This window comes from Taeniopygia guttata, chromosome 4 (genome assembly GCF_048771995.1).
Source record: "Taeniopygia guttata chromosome 4, bTaeGut7.mat, whole genome shotgun sequence".
NCBI classification, from domain to species: domain Eukaryota; kingdom Metazoa; phylum Chordata; class Aves; order Passeriformes; family Estrildidae; genus Taeniopygia; species Taeniopygia guttata.
The window spans coordinates 18,205,201-18,227,865 of NC_133028.1; the positions used below are offsets into that span (position 1 = coordinate 18,205,201).

At 37.1% G+C, this 22,665-nt stretch overlaps 1 protein-coding gene across 1 annotated transcript; it reads right to left on the reverse strand.

The window, feature by feature from the left end:
* Window positions 1-791: 791 nt before the first annotated feature.
* Window positions 792-20,255, reverse strand: SEPSECS (Sep (O-phosphoserine) tRNA:Sec (selenocysteine) tRNA synthase). Its single transcript, XM_030270862.4, has 11 exons — window positions 20,041-20,255; window positions 18,611-18,765; window positions 16,306-16,424; window positions 16,059-16,217; window positions 15,362-15,515; window positions 12,628-12,730; window positions 10,323-10,452; window positions 10,111-10,202; window positions 3,003-3,096; window positions 2,313-2,403; window positions 792-1,206 (listed from the first exon to the last, which is right to left on the reverse strand). Exons 1-11 carry the CDS (start codon window positions 20,152-20,154, stop codon window positions 957-959), a joined length of 1,461 nt encoding a protein of 486 aa, XP_030126722.2. The 5' UTR covers window positions 20,155-20,255; the 3' UTR covers window positions 792-956.
* Between the last annotated feature and the right edge of the window lie 2,410 nt (window positions 20,256-22,665).

Below are 22,665 nucleotides of genomic sequence, written 5' to 3' on the forward strand. Positions count from 1 at the left end.
CTGGTAAGAGACACTACAAAAATAGTGTTTAAAAAAAGAAAGTATATATATATTTCAACAACACTGGACTAAAAATGCCAAAATACTCTCAGGTCTCATTGGCTCTTAAAACCAATGCATTAGTCCTATGTGGCATTCCTCCTTTCCAGTGAGTTTTTGATCACCCTATCAGATCAGAAGAATGAAAATAAAAAAAACAAAGCCAAAACCTCCAAGGTCTGTACGTCTTCACAACCCCTGATGTTCAGTATTAAAGCTCCTCTGGGCTGCTGAACTATGCAAATGTTTTCAAGAGCTGAGCACTGACAGGCTATCAGGTAGTCTAGACTCCTCTTTGCCACTGAAGGCTGACTAGTTCTAGGTAGTTCATGACAGGTAAGAACACCTGAAAAACATTACTATTCCAACTCTGTCATTTACCCATGCAGTCTGAACACTGTATTTAGTAAATGCTATCCCAACATTTGCATATATCTTCGAAAAGAAATTAGAAGTGACATATTCATTGATGAAAAACAAAGTACTTTGAGAGCAGAGAAATCTGTTGCTTGGATGGTCTTTACCTAGAAAGGAATTCAGTCACTGTCACAGACAATATTGTTAAAAAACCCCCATGTGAATAAACATACTATGATTTGGTAAACACTGTCCAAATAGCCACACACAGATTGAAAGGCAAACTGTAAGTCTTTGTGAACATAAAGCTTTACTTTGGCAGATATTAAGTGCATTTCATACATTGCAAAAAAACTTGTGTCTGGTCCTCTGTTCTTGAAGAGAGTATCACCTACTTTCTTAAAGCTGAATTCCATCCAAATTTTTATTATTTTTTTCAATAACAAGAATATAAAATCAAGAATAAATTTCTGCACAGCAGATGCATAGTCCTAACCCAATACAAACCTGACATACTTCAGACAAAACCTTATCTTCCTGTGTTACTAAATCTGTATCATCTAGTCTTCAAGTTCTTCTGTGGCTGCATTAGCATCACTTATTTCATTTATACTTTTTTCTTGCTTTGCTTCTTTTCTAAAAGTCTTCAAACACTTGTCAAGCCTTTTTAGGAATACATCTACATCTTGCTTTTTAATTCCAATTGCTGAGGCAGCATTGATGTAAGCACAAGGATAGTCATTTGCATGTGACATAAAGCCTTTAAAAGTGTAGTTATTCACAGTTTGTACAGACCCACAGGGAACAACCCTGAAACAAACAAAATTACAATTCAGTTAAAGATGCCTTGACATTTCATGTGGTACCCTAGGTTGAACAAAATTACATGAGTTCCTATTAAGTAGGGAGTTACTATTCCTACCACTGATGCACAACACCAGTATAACTTAAAATCTGTTGAAATGACAGGTCAAACAGTATCTACAAAAGAATTACTTATGTAACAAAAGAGAAAACCTGAAACCTTCACATCAGGGAAGGAATTGGAAAGTTTTAACATCAAAAACTGAAACTCTTGAACAATTTCAGAAAACGATGGTTAAAATTACAGGACCAGCCAAGGTTAGTACAGGCAAATTAAAAAGAGCATCTAACCACAGTACATATAGATTTACTGTCATTCATCTGTGCAGGAAGTGGAATAATCCAAGCTAATGAAGCATACCTTCTGACGTGGAAACGTTTAGCTCTGCTACAAAAAAATAACTTTAAGTCTATGGCAGAAGTTAGCATGGCAGCAGTAATATTCAGATTAAGGAATGCTGCCAAAACAAATTTTAAATCATTCTCTTCTGCTAAAAGGTTTAAACCAAAATCATTAAAGTTTATTTGGCTTGCATTTCATTGTAATAGTGTCTCTAATAATAAATTCAGCTCAGACTGGCTGAGGTTTTTTAATTTTTGAATTTTTTTTAACACAATTACTTCCAGAAAGCAGAATTTTTTTCCATTTGACAAAAAGCTGTGTAGGATATTAAAAGCTTATTCCCTAAAAAAAAAAAAAAAAAAAAAAAAAGATCTTCCATTGTAGCTTATACCTATACTGTAAGATTGGACAACATCTGGAAACTACATGAAATCAAGGGATACTAGGGACTAATGACATTAAACGGGCATAGATTATCTCTTTAGGATACCAAAGTAGACATAGAAAGCCTCACTGCTAACTCAGGCAGGGAGACATTACTACTCTATAACAGTGATGAGGAAGGGTGATTACTCTCCAACTCATTATTGTTAGACTGCCTTTCGTAATCATGACATAATTGGCATAAAACACTTAAGAGGATTTTGTACAATATATGCTAATACATGCTCCCCCCTCCCCCAATTTTAAAAATTCATAATATCCTTACCTTGCTCCAGAAACTTGTCTTGTGAAAAGCATAGATCCAAGCTGGGTAACAGCAACATCACTAGTTTCATCTAGAGTCTTCAGTGACATGGCTAAAGTAACATAAGGTCAGGTTAAAACAGCTACAAAGCTACTTTTTCTCCAAAGAATCACCACAAATGACAAGTTGCTTTCCAACAGCAAGAATCTAGTCATATATTTGTGTTCACATACAGAGAAAAAAAAGAAACACTACATATAATTTTTAATTTTTCCACAAGCTGTCACTGATTACTTCCTGGGTTAGACTGTACGCAGATTCTGCACAGGTGGGCAGTATTATTTTGGTGTTCAGCAGAATTTTTGGTTGAAACAAATACCTGGAGTAAGAATTCCGTAATTTCTTTTACAACACTAAGTTGACGAATAATTATACCCTAATTTATTTTTAAATCTAATTTTTATGAAGTATTACTACATGCTAACATTTTCAGCCTGTCTCGATTTCATTTCTGTCAAAGGAATGTGTTGGACAGGAGCAAAATAATGGGTCCAAGTTGCTACACTACTTTTATGGTAGATTACCCTTTTCTGGTAACCTTATTGAATTATTATTCAACTGAGTGTTTAATATATAGGAATGGCATGTCGAAGTGCATTATGAATCCACAGTATATTAGATTTTTTAAAAAGTTAAACCCCCAACAATTACCTAAGGAAATGGGGTTATGTGGTGTATCTAACAGTCTCTCATTGTGGTTATCTGCCAGCTTCTTCAGCTCACTTGAAAGATACGAAAACATCTCCTGAAAAAAAGATGCAATATTTTTGTTATTAGCTATTAAACAGAGAAAATAGCACCTATTTCACAAAACTGTTATGTCTCTTTTACATCCTACAAGTGCTCAGCTGATTCTCTTTTCATGTGTACCAAGTAAGTGAATCAGACAATTCTCTGAAATAATTCTATAAGGGAACAACTCCATTTCCTGAGCACTGCTCTTATCTCTCAAGCTGATACAAAAGTCTCTATCTGGTCTAAGATATGTGCTTGGGATGGCATTCATTCTCTCTGTGGCCCTGAAACCTAGGGAGGTAGAAAATCTTGGAGATTCCCACTGCACAGCAGGTCTAATCCCCAGACTACTTTTCAAGAGCCTTCCCATGCCCTATCCCCCTAAACCACTGAGAGTGAACTGTTACCATCACAGATGGTCACGTTTAGGCAAATTGCTCCTTACTTTGTCTTCTCTCCTTTAATACATTCCAGACTAAAAGCAGTATATTTTGCTACCATGTATCACACAATCACATTTCCCCCTAGTGCAGAGATCTCTTTTTCTGTATGAGAATAAAAACCCAGTCTCTTAAAGAGGCTATGAGTACACATTTGACTGTAGTTTGTTTCACACAATATACACTCTCCTGAATACTCAGCTCTGTTGAGCAGTCACTCCTCTCCCTAGGACCCCACTCCTGTTCAAATTGACTATAAGAATGGAACTATCTGGATTTCTGCTATCACTTAATTGGATTGCACCTTTACTGTGAAAGTGTCATAAGACTGAGATTCATAAATACTTTGGCACAGGTACAAGCCACACTGCATATAAAAGGCTGTTTCTCTTACTTCATCTGTATTTTATATCCTCCCTCTTCCCCTGTAGTAAGCTGTGATAATTGTTCATGCTCTTCCTCTGTTTAATATGTTCCTCTTCAGATATCAGCTCAAAACACTTATGGGCAGAGTGAGAATAAACACCATTCTTATTGTAAGCTTTAGCGTTTTTTCCATCCTTTTTAATGCTTTAATCTCTCATAAAAACTAGCAATACCATACAGACACTGGGTAGCCTTTTTAAAAGATATTAAACACCAGGTTTCTCCTCTTTCAGGCCATAAAAATTGTCCTGCTTATCTGCTTCAGTGTGACTGCCTGTTTAAGCATCCTCATCAATTTCTGGACCTGACAAGTGATTTTTCATTCTTTAAATAGAATTACCTCTTCTGTTTGTAGGCCAGTATCCTGCTTTGAACTATGGATTCTGACAGATATAAATTATAGCTTGTGATCCAAATTATGCTTTTGAACAGAACCTCCCCAAGGTCTTATGAAACCAAATGAGGTTTGTGGTACCTAAGTTAGAAGAATGTTACAGCTGCTTTTCTTGAACCACTGGAGGAAATCTCACCTCCCTTCATGAGCAACAAAATGAACACAGTTCCCCACCTGTACTTCCTAATATCACAGAACAAATACAGATGGAGAGAGAAAAGTATCCTCTTAGTGTCTAAATTAATTAGGCTGTTGATACAACTATCCACAAAAACACAAAGCTTGAAAAAATAACTAGAAATTTGGGAGGTATCTATGTTTAATTATCAGAACTTGAAATCTGCGAAAAATCATCCTTATTTCTTGTAAATCAAGTGATTTTATGGTTTTAGTTCAGAGTTTATCTACAGTTCATCCACAGAAGCTGAAAAGTATCTATGTTTCAAATGTTCAGACACTTCTGCCCTTCCTCTGGTCCTTCATGGTATATAAGCACATTATTAATTTGTTACTTTCCATAATAAACATCATTAATATACTAGCCTTTTTATTAGTATTTATTTTGGAATACAAATCATAAATTAATTTGTGCTCCCTCTGCTGGCCATTTACTTCTAAAACTGAAGCAAAATATTGTAGAAATATAAATTGTGCCTACTCTGGAGATATTTTTTGTGAAATTAGTACTGAGAAAAAATATACTGTAACAAGACCAATTTCCAAATAATTTTTGTGTGTTGTATCTAGGAAATTCTCTGATATATCTTTTATAGTATTACTGAAAGAACTGCTGAAAGGAATACTGGAAGTATTACGGAAAGTTGTTATAAAAAGTTACCCACAGCATAAATATATTAAATTTAATTAAATCTATTCAATGAAATTAGGTTACTAGATGAGCCTTTACATATATAGGAATTCATTAAAACAAAGGAGAATGGAAAGATGGCAAAAAAATCTAAGTATGTATTTTCATCAGTTTGACTAAAGCTACATGAACACAAATTCAAAGTTTCCTGTTTTTATGAACAGCACTATTTTGTATCTTTCCATTGGAAGCCTTCTAGATATTTTAAAGTTTCAGAAGTTTGTTGCAAAATAGATTAACTGCCTTTCCAGAAAAAAAAAAAGGATTAAAGCAATATTTTTATGAGGTCAAATCTATAACCAACCTCCATTATAAAATATTTCTCTTACATGGAAAATTTATAAGCACCCTAAGCAATTATATATAATTGAGCTCTTACATGATAGATTTTCTGTAGCAGGCATTCAAGTTTTCTCCAAAGAAGCCAAATATTATGCTGAAGTTACACTGAACAACTCAAGCACTAAATGTCAGATAAGTTTCATTATTTACTTTACTCCTTTACCTTAGAAACTTATCACAAAACCTCATTAGGCTGGACAAATGAATTCTAAACTATGTGGCAGTGTCTTTCAATTCTGGTTCTTTGAGCACCTAAGCCAACAAAACACCTTAAAAAACAACAAGTCAACAACACTGTCTGCATCATATAGGCCAAATAACTCAATTGCTTGCATGAAACAGTCTACTTTCACATACATGTACAAACATTTTTTCAAGAAGTGCTGTAACAATCATTAAAAATATTGGAATCATACTATATTTATACTATAAAATTATTTTTAATAGAACCTCAACTAATACGGGCGAGTCTTCATTTGTTGCTCCATTGTGATAGGCACTGTTCTTGCAAACAAAAATAACAAGAGGGAAACAAGTAAGGAAAAAGCCAGAAACTAGAGAGAAAAAGAAGATGATGGTACTGAATAAGCCATCAGTCCCATACCAGCTGACAAAGAGGCAACTGATGAAGGCCAGAAAAGTTTTTGCGCAGAGTTGAAACTATCTTAGCTGGCCTGATCACTCAGCTTGCTTACACTGAGTCTGTAACACTCTGCCTTTCTCCCTGTGTCACTCCCATCTGAAAAGACGAGCTGTCCCCAGGGAACAGTCACAGAGCTGTGTATGGTGTGAAGAGGATACTGTGCAGGAGTAATTTTACAGCCTCTTCACTCTCCACACAGACTGCCAGATCTCCTATGCTTGCCTGAGACTGATCTGCTCCCACCTTACTCTGCAACAGCAGCAGCTGTTTTATAATGCAACCATCACAGCCTCTCCTGCCTCGTGCCTCAGGAGGACCAGCTGCTTCTGGGCTGTGATCTGACCACACCACTTGGTGCACCATGCACCCAGCAGAGGAGCTGCAGGGCTGAGCATGGGGACCTGCCAGCAGATGAGAGCCCAGAAGGAGGCTCAGTTTCATGAAATGCAGCCAAACACATGACAAATTATATGTGTATGTGTGTGACCTGCATATACTACACACCTTCCTAGGCAGATTCTCTTCCACTGCAAAATTTCTGTTAGAGATTTACACTAGAAAGTTTTAAAAACATGAAATTAATTACAGAACCTTGAAATCTTTATATCATCAGTATCTAACAGAAAGTGCCCAGTAAGCCTTGACAGTCTGATTTGGTAACACTAACTAACATTCACATTTTTTTAAAGGTCTTTCTTAACAACAGCAATCAACACATTTTCTCTTCAGCACTTGTGAGACCTTGCGTTGTGAGACCTCTGTGACCCATGCTTCAACACAGGTTGTAAGTATGGAGGCCTCTCTGAAATTTCCATATATGCTTGGCACTTGTTTAATTACAAACAATTTAAAATAGTTCATTTCAACTAATTTGCCTCCAGCTACTCTAAAGTTTGAATATGGCTACATATACTTTGCATGAGGAAAATCTTCCAATATTCTCAAATTTGACATGCTACAGTGTAACAAGCTGACTAGAAAAAAAAAAAAAAAGGAGTAACAAACATCTATCTTGCTTTAAGAATAGATGATTTTTTACATTTTTAATATCCCTCATTAAATGGCTTTCCTCTTCTTCATAAGTAGAGTAGCAATATAAACCCACACTGAACTGTACAAATAATTTATTCCAATCAGGTAACTACATCAATGATAACTCATGAAACCCAAGCCCAGTATTATACTGAATTGTAAAACCCAAACAATTTCCTCCCACTCTGTATGATTTAAAATATTTTAGATACATACTCCATAAGGACATAAAAATAACTCCAGTTTTACTCTCAAAGCATGCAGACAGATGAATACCAATATAAAAAGCTCTATCACATCCCACAGTAACACAGAAATGCATTTGAGAAAATGAGAATTATCTTGATTGTTAAGTCTAATGAGGAAATCCATAACTGCTGTAAACAAAACCATCACCTCTTCAATAATACCAGTATAATAATTAGTTAAGTGGATTTGAAGGACCATATTGGATAATAGCAGGTATTAAACCTGGCCTATAGGGTTCTGAATGTAAACCCTGAACGCAGGGTTCTTGCTCACCATGAAATTTGAGATGATAACTAAACCAGTTTATGCCATTACACAGTGCAACAACTGTATCTACCTCATGTGGGCTGGTTTAGACATACACATATGAAAATAGCAACTTTTATGACCTAGAAATGTAAAATACAGGACATAACATAACCTGTACTGAGGCATGAAAAGTTGCTATAAAACCACAACCTTTACGTAAGGTTGTTTAAAAGCAAAGATATTAACAAATTTGACTATGGACTAACTGTTACCTGCAAAAAGGAAAAAAGGACCTGCAAAAGGACCTAGAATTGCCTACTGAGATCAGAAAACCACTGTTATAGCCATCACATAAACCTATAAAAAGGAATTCTGAGAAGTCAGTACTACTTCATAGCACTACATCTAATCTCATACTCTTGGACAATTGCACACTCCACAACTCCCAGCTCATCCAAAAAAAATTCACTTCATGTACATGCTCCTCTCCCTCAGATAATATCTTCCCTTCCTGAATTAAATAGCTAATCTGTGTAAAAGAAAAGCTGTAAAGATTATTTTGTTCCTTGTTTGTGCAGGACTAATCTCTTCTCAGTAATACTCTGGTCTTTCTGGCCTAAGCTCAAATAACCTGAAGCAAACCCATGCGAATGAGGATTAGGTAAAAAGAGAAAGAAAAAAATATACCTGAAGTTTTTTATAGCTGATTTTTTTTTTGTGTGTGAGTAGGTGCAGCTGCACCAATATAGAAGGAGTACTCAATGTCAAGCTATAAATAGTTCCTGCTGGAAGCTTAATAGCTCTGCCTCTGCCTCCTCAGAGCACAGGCAATAAACTACCACTATTGCACTTTTACAATTCAGGAACAAACAGATTTAAGCAAAAATGTTTCTCTTTCTATAGCAAATCCAATAAAAGAAACATATTTACCCCATATATAAGTCTCTGTTTATAGAATATATTCACATTTGAAATAAAAGACCTGAAGTTGTAAAAATACAATGCTGTATTCACTTTAGAATTCTACTTCCAAGAAAATGAGATGACTCAAAGTATACAGCTATTCATTAAGACATTTATGAAATAATTATTATTTATGACTTGGACAATATTTCTCATGTCCTTTATACACCAGCTACTGGTAGAAATCTAACAACAAAATCAGCTTTGTAGAAAACAATACATTCACTTGAGATTCTTCTGGACATAAGAGTAAAGGGGAAGAAATACAATTTGCTTTTAATGAAGACACAAAACATAAATTGCAATACATACAACAGTCCAGAATAAAATGTTGCAGTAGAGGCAAAAGGAACTGCTTTCGGTCTTCACTTTAGTTGCACAGATCACTTCTTAGTCATTGTAAGGCCACTAAGTTGGTTTGGTTTTCTATAGTCTCTCTATTCCTATGGAACCTCAGTTCCAGTACAGGGTTTATGGATGCCTCTATAAGCAGCTAGAAATAAGTCACAGCATCCAGAACTACTGCTCTGCCACATAATCAGAGACAGCAGTGAACTGTCAGCAGAAAACAATTGGAACATAGTTTTCAAATAAAATAATGAAACAGATAATGCACAGCTTAAAAATTATTAATTTAATAGTACTTAATTCACAGCATTTCTTTGTATGAAGCCTCTATAAAAAGAATCTTCTGCATTACTATATAAAGAGAGAAAAATCACATGTATTAATTCCAGAATTAAGGATAACTCAAGATATACAATTTCCAACCTGACATGCACTGGATTTTTGTGCAGTGCAATTACATCCAACTTAAAACCCATAGCCTGTGAAAAACAGAGAAGAAACTTAGCTGTGTGTCTAGATGAATAACTAAAGTAACAATATTCTTCTCTTTTTGTGGCAATGCACAGTATTTATAACCAACCAGAAGCTGTGATACTCCAGAGAATGTGGCACACAAACATTTAATTAAGCACTATCATAGCACAAAGGCACAACAGGGACAAAAGAGGAAGAGCACAGACCCTGGGTTACTCTGGGTGTCCAATCTCCTGTCCTGGAAGCAGTGTGACCATGATAGAACAGTAAAGTACTTCTCCATTTAAGTTTTTGTGAACAAAATTCTACTATATTAGTCACATTTAGGAAGGACAAATATGAATGCTGTACAAGACAGTACAGGCCCTCTGTTTAGCCTCCCGGTTTGAACAAACAACAACATGGAAATCATGTTTACTCATGAGCACCATTTAGACAATAAGTAATTCTGTCATACTGAGTACCCAGATTCAGAGCTCAGAGCTCTGAAAGTTCAATGGCTTTCCAGACAGAAACTGAATTTACCACACAAAGCAGTTTTGCAACAAGACTTTAACAGCTGACTTCAAGAAAATACTGCTTGCCAAAAAGCTTACCTTTCTCTCTTTCAGTAACTTTTTGTAGCCACTGGTTCCCAGAGACAGAAGTGTAATGAGGACATCTAAAGAAGGAGACGCAGATGCTCTTCCTGAAAAAAAAACAATATACAGATTAAAGTGGCAAAAATAAATTTTATGTGAAAGAAAGCTGATAATCAAGTTTTCTACAGCTATTCTGTATGGCTGAAATCAGCCCATGAACTAGTTACCTGGATACATTTTGCTGATCTCCTGAATGAAGGGCTCGCTGAAGCCAGCAATGATAGCACCACCTACTGGCACCATGAAATTTTTGTCCAAGCTCTGAACAAAAGCATCTATTCTGCCAACTCGAGCACCCTTTATCAAAAAGGACAAAAAAAATAAAATCCACAGCATACATTAGAAAAAAAAAAGGAAATGTGATAGCATCATAATTATATAAAAGTGTAGCTAAAATAAATATAATTCCTGAAACTCTCAGATACTACATTTGTGACCAAAACACAGAAATCATGGTATTACCTCTTTTAGCACTGCTTACTATTAGTAAGCATTGTCTGCGTAACATAGTACCTTACAAATTCCCACTTTACTGTGATTTAAAATATCAATTTTAGTTCCTGCAAGTCTAAGTGTGGCTCCATTTTGACAACAATCAAAAAGAAACCCCTCAAAATTTAATGGGAATTAAACAGTTAAAACTGTTCAATCCTAAACACTTTTTACAACTCCCACAATAAAAGGCTACGAGTTAATGCTTCATTAACAAAGCTTTTTTCAATACATATATAAATTTGCATTAAACAAACTGGTTTATTACAGCACTCCTTCTTCAAAGGCTGCTTTCAAAATCAAGATTCAGCTAATTTCTTATAGTAGATATCTCCCACATCCTTACACCAAAACACTCATCTTTTCCAAGGAAAAAAATGTAGATTCTGCAGTACACCTTCAATTTGAGTGGCTGTAACTGTGGACTGTACAATTAAAAAGTATGCAGCATAAGAGAACTTGAAAATTAGATTAAACCCCATAGATATCAAAGTACATGCAAATACACATATTTCTAAAACTACACACTAAATGTAAGAGCAGAAACAGGGTTAATACCTATGCAAACAGACGGAAAAAAAGCAGAGCCAACTAAACCTCATTTATTAGTTCTATGTTTTGATAGCTTAATGCACAGGAGACAGGAAGAACACTCCAAGTTTGTCAGCTTTTTGTTGGGAACATGAATGCCAGCAGCTACCACTTGATTTAATTGACAGGAGAACACCAGACGAAAAGCACAACATTAAATGGTCTCAAAAGGTTTTTCCTGTGGTACTCTTGCAAATTGTATTCACACTGCACTCGGCATGTACATATTCCTAAGTATTCATTAATAACTACTTTCTTATAAACAGAAAATTTTCTAGCACAAATAATAAATTTTGTAAAAAAATGTAAAACAATTCAGAGCTCAAATATATACATTTGCATAAGCAAGGAACAACATATTGAGTCTAGAAAAACACAGAAACAAACACAATAAAAATTATATTTGTAGCATTATAGTCTGAAATGTTTATCATTAGAACATTTCATGCAGCAAAACCCAGCACTTCCACAGCCTCATTCATGTTAGTTTCTCACTAAACTTGAGGAATTTAATACAATAAACATGTACCAAGTACATCACAAATAAAGCATACACCATATTCTATTTAATGAATTCCCTCAGTCTTTCAAGAATTAGAAACGCCAACATGATGCTCTTTCACAATTGTACATTAAGCTGGTCTGTGTCCTGTTAGTAATGTCTTAGCAATCAGAAAAAAAAAAAAATAAACCCAGCACATTTTACATTACTAATAGTTCACGATATCTGGATCCTATTAAAATATAATCCCCTGTTCTTTTAAATAGGTAACAGAAAAGAGACTATGGAAGAATGATGCACATACAATACAATGAAGAAAAATTCAAGAATTCTGTTTCATGACTGATCTTAGATATCAAGCAATATCCTCTTCAAACTAAACAGCAACAGAAATTAAACTTTTTTGAACATAACATTGAACTTAAACCAGTTTCCTCAGCCATCCTCTGTGCCAACAATATTTTAACAGCAACAATGTCTATCAAGTGCTGCTGTAGAATTCTGTACCTTCAATTAAAAATCTGTAACTCATTGTGTTGAAGGCTTAATTTCCATTCAAGTATGATCAATTATGTCACATTTAGTCAACAACTTTAGGAAATATTTTAAGAAAGCTTATTAAAGATATTTTTCTATCATAAAAAAACATGAACATACACAAAAACTAAATAAACTTAGGGTTACATAAGAAGCACATAATAGAAATAATTATTATGCTTAAATTCTATTTCTGTCTGTTGTGCTTTCCCAGAAAATTGTTCAAATATCAGACATGCATGGGATTACTCTCAAACCTATGAAGCATCTGATAAAGTTTGCTAGGTTGTCTACAATCACAAATTTACTTATACTTGCTACAAATATTATTGGAAATACACAGCTCCTACCTGCTGGATAAGATGCATACATTTTGAAGACTGAACTCCATATGCATTGTTGACAATATGTGGAATGTCATAATTAGCACAAATTACAGCCAGCTCCTCCAGCCTGTGAGCATAAAATCGTAATTTAGAGAAGCGTTGATTGCTGTAGCTCATCTTAGAAGTCAGACCATTAAAAGGTCTACAAGGGAGTCAGAATGAGAAAAGTAGCTTTTTTGATTAGTACCTCATAGCAGTATTTGTCATCTTAAGCTATAAAGTTAAGATGAAAATTCTATTGGCTTTTACATATATTGCAAGTTGCTGATCTAGTCTGGCATTTTTCTTACTTCACTTTAAGTTCTCTGGACACAAGTTAATATATCCCAAACTATTAAGCTTTAGATACAAGCTTTTTGTTCTTGCTTTACTATTAACTAACGTAGCTTTAGCTAGTCATTTTTAAATTTTCTTTAATATTCAATGTGAAAACAGTCTATAGTCATTTCAAGAGTGTCTTGGGAATCAAAAGCATCCTTATAACAGGAAGTTTTTACGTTTCTGTTTATCTCAGAGAACTAGTATTTTCATCCTTTGGCTGGAATCTCACTTGCGTACTTCAGGTAAACTGATCAAGAGAAAATAAATTCTTTAAAGGAATGGAGAGCCCTAAAATGAATGGAGAGCCCTAAAATGTCTGAATATGGACGTCAACAAACTGAAAATTTGTTCAGCTGTTTACTCTTCACTCGCTTTTAGAACCCCCTGAAATCACAGTGAGCTCAAACTGGACTGATTAATCAGTCAAATTAAGATTTATCTGAGCACACTGATCATTTTAAGTAAGATCGTTTGGCATTTTAAACATACTTATATGCAGTACTCTTTTCTGAAGCACTCCAATCATGCTATATTTAAAAAAATTACTCATGATTTCCCCCAAATTTTGAATCTATTTTAGAAATATAACCTATTTGAAAAAAATAGGCAACATAAAATAATTTAAAGTGATGAAAAAGGCAATATTATCTTAAAAAAAAACCCCAGGAAACTCTATTTCCAATGCATTTTTACTGTCTCTCCTCCTGTACAGCCTCTCACAGTAATTTACTGACATATATATAAAATGTGACAGAGTATGAAAATATTTTTCAAGAGGTGACATTCCTTTGCATTCTATTCCTATTACATTGTCTAGTGTTATTCTGCAATGCAAAATTCTGATGCAAGCATCATATTAATTCTTCCAAACATAAATTCATAGGAAATCATCATCACCATATTATCCTTTAAAAAAATCAAAAGTACTTAATAATTAGAAAACACCAGTAATATAGTGTACATATTGATCTTCTACAGTCAAGATATTTGTGAGGAGCTGCATTTCCAATAATTTTTCACATTTATCAACACAGAAATATAAAATATTTTGAGTTGGAAGGGCCCCACAAGGATTATCGAGGCCAGCAATTAATGTAAGTGGCTACCGAAGTACTTAATAATCACAAATACAGAAGTATTTTTCCTTTTAATCTTCCTTTCTTTCTCTCCTGTTTGTTAAAGTTCATGAAAAGAAATATTTGTTCTTTTTTTCTACTACTGAAAGTAAAATATACAGATTTCTGCTAAGTACACAGACCAACTGAAAAGGAACACTTACTCTTTGGTTTCCTTAAATACAGGAGGTTTTACAAAAACGTTACAGCAACAGCAGGTAGAATTCTGAGAAAGAGGATTTATACACTAGAGAATTACGCCCATAGAGTTAAACAGTACTTCAAAGGAAAGCCATTGGTAAGGCAGCCATAAAACTAATAAAAATTTTAAAACATGACCACCCCAACTAAATAAAGCCTTACAAATGCAGATATTTAAAAACAGACATTTCAAACTGCACCCTCCAGAAACGCTGTCAGGGTTTTCCTTCCCGTAGGAAGATGAAGGTTATGGCCTTCAACAGTTGACAGTTTCTTTTACATTCAAATCTTCCTATATCTGTGGTATATTATAACATAGTGCCACTACCTAATAATTCGTCTCTTAGTTGTAGAGGACAAAACAATAGCAGCATGTCAAAAAGAGGAAGCAGATAAGGAGAAGATTCATTTACCCAAGCTATAAAACAACCATTCAGTTTTGATAGCTGTGATTTAAGTTAGCCAATAAATCTGCAAGTCAACTTCAAGCAATGTTCATAGTATCCTGACAGAATTATATGGTTTTAACTCCCATCTTTCCCTCTAGCAACTAGGTTAACCTATGATAAATACCGGGGGTTTTTTCAAGGTAGGAGAGGAGAGTAAAATATATTTTTACTTGCCACATTTTAGAGTCAATAACATTTCTTTCCTATGCTTGTGGAGAAGAGTAAAAAAGGCAACAGTAACATCAAAAAAATGGCATTAGCTATGGAGCTACATTTCCTGGATTATGTTTCCATGAGAATCTACTTTTACTACTTCCGTGAAATTTTACAAAACCCACTAGCAAAATGACATTAATTTCACCACAAGACAGCAAAATTAACCTCACTTACATAACAGAAGAAAAATCTTCTGTGTAATTCTCACTTTTTTAATATACTTTTCTGGAAGGGGATTAAAGAACCTTTAGTAATTGTTGGCAGAAGCAACTTTAGGAAGATGGATGGTCAAAACATGGAGGTGTTGGTTGGGTTTTGTTGTTTTTGTTAGGGTGGGGAGGATGTTTATTTGTTTTAACAGTAACAAATAACACACTTCTTACAAAGACTGCTTACCTATCAGGTACCCTTGGAGCAAAGCAAGATGTTGTAGAATGCACACAAAGAATATTTTCAGCACCAAGAGCCTTGATTTTGGCCTCCACTTCTTTGAGGTCTGTCCGTAGCTCATCACCTTCTAATGCATTTTCTATCACCACAGGCTCAAAACCTGACCAAAAAAAGCAAGAACTGAATGTAACTCAACAAATCCCTAATTGTGGGGGTTTAGTTCCAGTATATATTTGAAAAACACATCATGTTACTATTGTTTTAACAGATTCTAACAGTAAAGACTGTGCAAACCACAGAGACTGTCACCATCTGATCACAATTCCTAGGACACAAGTTTTTGCATAAATTTGAAAGCGAGATTTGAACTGTGTGATTTGGTTTTCCATAACTCTAAGGACAGCAAATTAGGCATCTTACTCTGAGGGTGAACTGTAACTTCCTCAGTGTTGTGTTCTCATTTGACTGCTTTATACACCTCTGTACCACTACACACAGATGCATTTTGCAAGGCATTAGGAAGACAGCATGCATGTTTTAACTGCATGTCAGAAATCAGGAGTGCACAAATAAAGCAGAACTACCATGCATTAGGCTTTTTTTGTATCTTACTACAAGGATATGAATTGATCACTCTGATAGATGGAAGTTTCATATTTGTTGGAAGAACACACACTGTGTCATCAATCAGTTACCTTCTTACCTGCAGTTATCATTGATTTAAAGCAAGATTTCTGGTCTATACGTGGCCAGATAATGTATTTTGCCTTTGGTCTCTTGTGCCTCAATGTTAAAAAACACAAAGTTAGACTCATGCCTGTTGCCATAGGAACCACAAAGCAACTGGTCACTGTCTGGATACCTGCATGTAAAAAGCAAGTCAGAAATTAACACGAAGAATACATAACGTAACTTCACAAACAAGTGAGATTTTTCAAATTTACACCTACCAGACAGTTTTATAATATCCAGTACTACTGAATTAGTAAGTTTGTTCAAAAGGCTTGAACCTGCAGCTTTAGGTTGTACTGCAGATATATCACCTGACCTTCCAATTCCATGGATCAACCTAAACAAAAGTTGAAAACACACATCAAGATTTTCATGTTGCAAAGCCATAAAGCTTGCTGACTGAAGAAAATTTAACTTCATAGACAGTTGTTACAATGCAACATCAATATCTGCCACAATCAATTCCATTTTAACTAACTACACATAGCTGTATGAAATTTTGTTATTTTTTTAACAGTAGATTAATAAAGTTTTTGCGTGCAAAGTAAAAACTTTGAGAAGATCCACAGCAGCAAAACCTTTAGCATCTGGCAGGTTTTCTTATAAGTGCACCTCAGCACTTCTTGCAGTTTGTCAAAATAGCATTATAAATGCTGACATGTTCAGACACACAACCAAGGAAAACAAAAATGAGCTGTCTATAGTGTAGCATAGGCATAGTGGTATTATAGATACTCCCTTAACAAACACTTCATCTCCATAACGCAAGGGAATAATATATACAAAGTGATATACATGGATATGTGTATTGCTTTGCCCATCTTATACATCTTCACTTCATCTATCATTTTGCTGTTCAATGTTATCTATCATGGAATACTATGTCCCTCTGCATTCTGTTTGTTATAAACTGTGTTTGTAAATATTGAACATTATTAATTCAGGAGTGGAGAATCCTGAAGTAATTTGTAAAATACAAGCTTACAGAACAAAATTACCCATGGCAGCTCAAGTAAGCTAGTAACAGTATACACCCACTTATGGCTTTAATTCCTTTTTTGTCTTGGCAACAGAATGAAATGCAGTCCAGTGAGTATATGATATTCAGAACTTCTTGGAGCATGGATTTACAGCTTAAATTTATTTTCCTGTTTCAAGTTCTAAGTTGATATCAACAAACACTTGATAATTAATTGAAACTTGCATATAATACTCTACCTAAAATATTTTCTTCCCTCATTCCTGCTATGTTCTTAATAGCTGTCTCATATCAGCACTTTTTTTTTTGGTGCACTTATGTACTGCTTCCTAAGAAGTAAACCTCCCTAAGACTGCCCCGTTATTAAGCTAAAAGAAGAGACAGCTTGAAAACCATCTCCCACTGCCTCCATCACTCCCAAAGTCACCTGTAAAACTTATTGCAGAAATATGTGGAGGGGAGGACACCTTGCTATTGCTGGCGGTGACAGGAGAAGCGAGATGCCAGGTGACAGAGCTGCACTGGAACAACAGTAGTGAACACCAGTACAGGCTCCCTCTGGCCAGAAGCCAGGCATGCTTTCTCCAGCACTGTCCAAAAGCACAACTTCCTCAGATATCCACCCCTCCCCTACCATGCATACCCTAGCCTAGAGAGCTGCAAATAAAACTAAAAAAGCCAAACTGATGTATCACTGGACTTTGACATGACTATCATAGTACTGTAGGTCTTATGAAAGTCATCAAGCCTATGTAAGTGAACCTCTGTATGATAAAACTTACTAAATTTTTGGGCTCTAATACATTTTTGTGCTTAACTTTCAAGGAGAGACACCCTGGAACTTCCACTTTTTTTCACTCCTGTTGGATAAAACATCACAGCAAGGTACTCAGCACAGAACTCAACACACACATACAAAAAAATGGAAGGAAATTAATAAGGAAATTAATGCAGAGCCTCTAAAATTATAGAATCCAACATACTCATTAAGTAAGTGTCAGAAGGGCTACAAGCTAATAAAAGCTCTTTTTGTCTTTAGAGATCTCCTTACTTCATATAAAATCTATTATAGATGGACTGGGGTTTCATCTGCTTATCAACTAATGACATTACAAAGCTATTAAAAAAATTAAAAATACAAATAGGTGTTCACTGTCAGTGTTCAACATCATGCAACTACAATGTACAGTAGTATTTAATAATATACAGATGAAAAGCTGTGCCTTGTTATAAAAAGCATGTAATGCATATATTATTTTAAAACAGTAAGATCTCTGCTTCCCTTGAAGAGGACAACAACTTCAGCTTCTGCAAATTCAGTGTACAGGATATAATCCTGATAAAACATTTTTGCTTCATTCAAGACTTTCTATAGAGTTATTAATGAAAATTTAATATAGAAAGCTGTATCAATTCAATTATCACATTATATTATTTTTCTCAAATGCTATCAAGGTCTTAGATAAACAAAACCCCAATAAAATATACCATTGGAAAGCATTAATAAAAAACCTGAATAATTCAAAATAATCAATAATTTGTACCTGTAATGCCTTCGGGCAACAAGACCTGAAGCCACTCTTCCTTCCCTCTCACCAACGCCACAGTTGCCCAGGAAGTTATTGCTATCCATTATAGCAAGTTCATGAAGAAACAATTCAATGGTGCTTTCATCCCATCCATCTTCAGGACATTTCCCCTTAATAATAATAATAATAACAATAATCATATAAATACAAAATTTGGAAATGAAAAATGAACAAAACTTTATGCAACTTGTTTGATTATTGTTACCCTTCTTTCTCATGCTAAGCAGCAGTTTGTAGTTTCATTATTCTCTTTTATAGTATCTAATGTTATGAAGCTGCATTCAGAGAAAAGTGAAAAAATAATTTTTCCATGTCTTAAATACAATTACATTAGCACATCCCGACATAAAAACAATCAGGATATTTTTTACCTTCAAGTGTTCTCTATGGTACACACAAAACTACTGCAGGGTATACATGTTAATTACTCCCTAAAAGACTACAGATTATTTGATGTATTCTCTAGACATGATGTATGACTACAAGAACTCAAAGCAAAAACTGCACAAAAGGGAAGATATTCAGATATTAGAGAACCAAAAACATGAGCAGAAGGGAAATACAGTTTTAATGTAATACATCTTCCTATCCACCCATTTTCCTTTCCAGTTATTATCTAAGAGGGACGGAAACAAAACCTGCAACCAGAAACACGCTCTTTCTTGTACTCTTTACTGAATTAACAACTGCACCCCTCTTTGCAAATTACAGACAAGATTCTCAAAGAAGGGACCCATAAAACCATGGGGATTTTTTGTAAGTCCAGAGGCTTTTTCATATGCCCCAGTAACAAAACAGCCAATTCAGTACATCTAATTACTTCTGAAGTGTGGTACCAAAGTTAAGTTTGAGACAGTAGATAACATGACTGAGGATGCTCACGTACTGAAATATTTGCTACAATGATTTTTATACGCTGAAGACAATGAAATACACTGTTTTGGCACCTTACAAGTATCGCTTTTTACTCAATGCAACAATGTGCTAATATCTTACTGCTTTTAAACATTTATTTAACTGTTCGCTGGGCCTTTTTCGGCAAACGCACAACCCAGGGCAGTAATTTCCTCTTTCACCCTGGGGCTCTGTCAGTCCCTGCGGTCACGGCAGACTGTCCCGAGCCGCGGCCGGACGCTGCCCGGGGGCAGAGTCCAGAGCCCGCCCGGCCTGCGCGCTCTCGGCGCTGCGCGGGGCCGCCGCTCCCGCCCGGCCCGGGGGAGCCTCCTCCGCCCAACCCGGCTGCTCGGGGCCGCTCTGCCCTCTCGAACCGCGAAGGGCGGGGGGGTCAGCTGTGCCCCAGTGCGGACAGAGGTGCGCAGATCGCCGCTCGGTGCTGCTCGGGGCGCTGCCCGCTCGGCGCGCAGGGCGGGGGGCGGCCCCATTACCTGCTCCAGCAGCGCCCGCAGCCGCAGCTCGTGCGCGCGGCGGCCCTGCGCCCCCTGGCGCACATAGGCCGCCGTCACCAGCCGCTCGCTGCGGCTCTGGTTCTCCGCGTTCATGGCCGCGCCGCTCCCGCCGCCGCCGCTCCTCCTCCGCGCCGATCGGGCCCGTGTGAGCCAGGCACTTCCCGCCGGGAAGGGGCGGGCGGGGGCGGAGCGGCGCACGCCGCCGTGCGGCTCCGGGGCCCCGCCCCGCCGCCCGACCCGCGCAGCGGGCAGCGCTCGGCGGGGCCGCCCCGCCCGGCCCTCCCCGGCCGCGGGGTGCCGTCCCCGGTGCAGGTGCGGGGCCGCCCCCGGTGCAGGTGCGGGGCCGCAGGGGAGCGGGCCCGAGCCTGGGGCCTGTCACGGGCGGTGTCCCGCTGTGAGGGGCAGCTTTCCAGAGCCCAGACTGCTGGGCTGGCGAGAGCCTGTTCGAGGGCTGGTTTTCCTTGCCCCGCAGAGTTTAGCTTTAGGCTGTCGGGAGCAGCCGCCTACCTCCCCGCTGTTGCGCCGGGGTGAGGGCGTTCTCTGCTCCTCGGGACGTGCCCGGGGGCACAGCAGGTGCTTGTAGGACGATCCTCAGGGGATAGGAGCAGCCTGCTAGGGCTGCAGGCTTAGCCCAAAACTGCATCACACGGACAAAGACATATTACTCAACAAGACCTTTTTTTTTTTTTTTAAACACAGCTTGGGGAAAACCAATTTCACCAGCAGGAGACCTGGGCCAGGTTTTGCACCTTAGCTAGGAATTGTCAGTAAAGCCTCAGCAGGTGGTGGAAGCTTCCCTGGAGCACGGGCAGCGGCCGCCGTCGCTGTCCTTTGTCCCCCGGCGGCCACGGGGACCGGCAGGTTCCCATTTGCCTCCTTGAAATAGTTGGTAGGGAGTATAAAAAAATTGAAAAGGCGTGTTAAGTACGCGGTGTGTTTGTTCCAATGTTTAATTATTACCAGCCTGTATCTGGTCAACTGAATCTGTTTATGAAATCTTATCTTGATTCTTTTGTTTTACAGTTTTAAGCTCAGACATCTAACTAGTATGTGAAGTGTACGGACCCACCATCCCGCTTCTGTAAGTTTAGTTAGCCTGATTAGGCTCTTTTGAGCGTTTTGACAGAGTAATCTTACACACCTGTTTGAACTGTTTGCTCGTACTGTAATTAACACCGTTTCTGAGCCCTTTGAGCAGAAGGGAGCTGTACAAGTTAAACTCTCCCTTGGCGGGGCCCGCAGCCAGCGGCGCTGCTGCGTGTCGCGGAGCAGCTGCTCCTCCTGGTCTGTGTCACAAGAGGGCGCTCGCCTCAAGCGGTGAGCGCACGATTGTGCGGTATCCCTCTTTTTTCCTTTTTGTCCCGCTCCAGGGTATCGGCATAGTGCTCAAATACATCTAAGCAGATGACAAAGTTTGCTCTGTTGGTTAGAAGGATAGCGACAAAAGCTTTAGCATGAGGAAAATGACCCAGTTTATTTGCATGATGTGTTTCTTAGGAATTTTAATCCAGGTGGCTAATTGAAAAGTATTAGCTATTTGGAATTAAAATTAGTGGTTTGTTAATTACTATGATGGTAGTGTGTATTTTTTTTAAATTATGAGTTCTCGTGGTGTCTGAACTCTGCAGTCCTGAAGAGTGAGGCAATGTAAAGGCTTTGTTAGATCAAGACCTGTGAGCAAGTTACAGAATTCTTATTGAAGCAGAAGATGAAAAATATCAGTTAATTGCATTTAAAAATACAGTAGTATGTGTAGATGAACGCATAAACCAGAAAAAAAGAAGGGTTTTAAAACTTTTTTTTTTTGCTGTGAGGCTGGTGAGACACTGGAACAGAGTGCTCACAGAAGTTGTGAATGTCCTGTCTCTCCAAAGGTGTAAGGCCAGGTTCAATAGAAGTCTAAGCCCCTTGGTTTAGTGGAAGGTAGCTTTGTCCATAGCAGGGGAGTTAGAAATAGCTTTAAGGAAAATCTTTAAGGTCCCTTCTAACCCAGGCCTTTTTATGAAATAGCTAAAGAGTTATTTCTTATTTTTTTCAAAAGCATTAACTCTCAATCTTTTAGAAGCTAGTGAATCGACTGTACAACAGAACCTTATTGAAACAGCCACAACACGCTTGTAGCTAAAGGGAGGTACAGTATTACTTTACAGTATTCTGGGAAAAATATTAGACTTCTCCCTTTTAGTTTGATCTTTTTGTTTGCTTCTCAAAGAAATTAACGTCCATTTATTTTTCTGTATGGAAAATTACATCTAGTTGCTGTAACCTTCCTATATGTGTTTACTAGGCAACAAATGGGTATTCATCTGGAGTCACAGTTGAGTTCACTTTTAGTAGAAAGGAATAGGAACAGAAATGCAAGTGTGAACAGATTTTATCAAATATTACAGATATTAGTAGTTACACAAGTAAATAACACGCAGCTTAATTCCAAAGTCCACTGGCTGACAGGCAACCCTAGACAAAACAAACACAAGTCCAGTATTTCAGTAAGGTTATATTTTGTCAGTAACCAAGAAAAATGATTTTTTTCCCCTGTAATCCAGATTATGCACATGTTAAATTCTTATACCATGCTCTTAACTAGGAGACTGAGTAATAAAT

Bases quoted from the DNA above. Each gene is read 5' to 3' on its own strand.
- SEPSECS (XM_030270862.4), bottom strand. From the start codon at position 20,154: ATGAACGCGGAGAACCAGAGCCGCAGCGAGCGGCTGGTGACGGCGGCC. The intron at 16,425-18,610 runs GTACAAATTATT...ACTTTTGTTTAG, and splicing joins GTTGCCCGAAGGCATTACAG to GTTGATCCATGGAATTGGAA. The intron at 16,218-16,305 runs GTAGGTGTAAAT...TTTTACATGCAG, and splicing joins GGATATTATAAAACTGTCTG to GTATCCAGACAGTGACCAGT.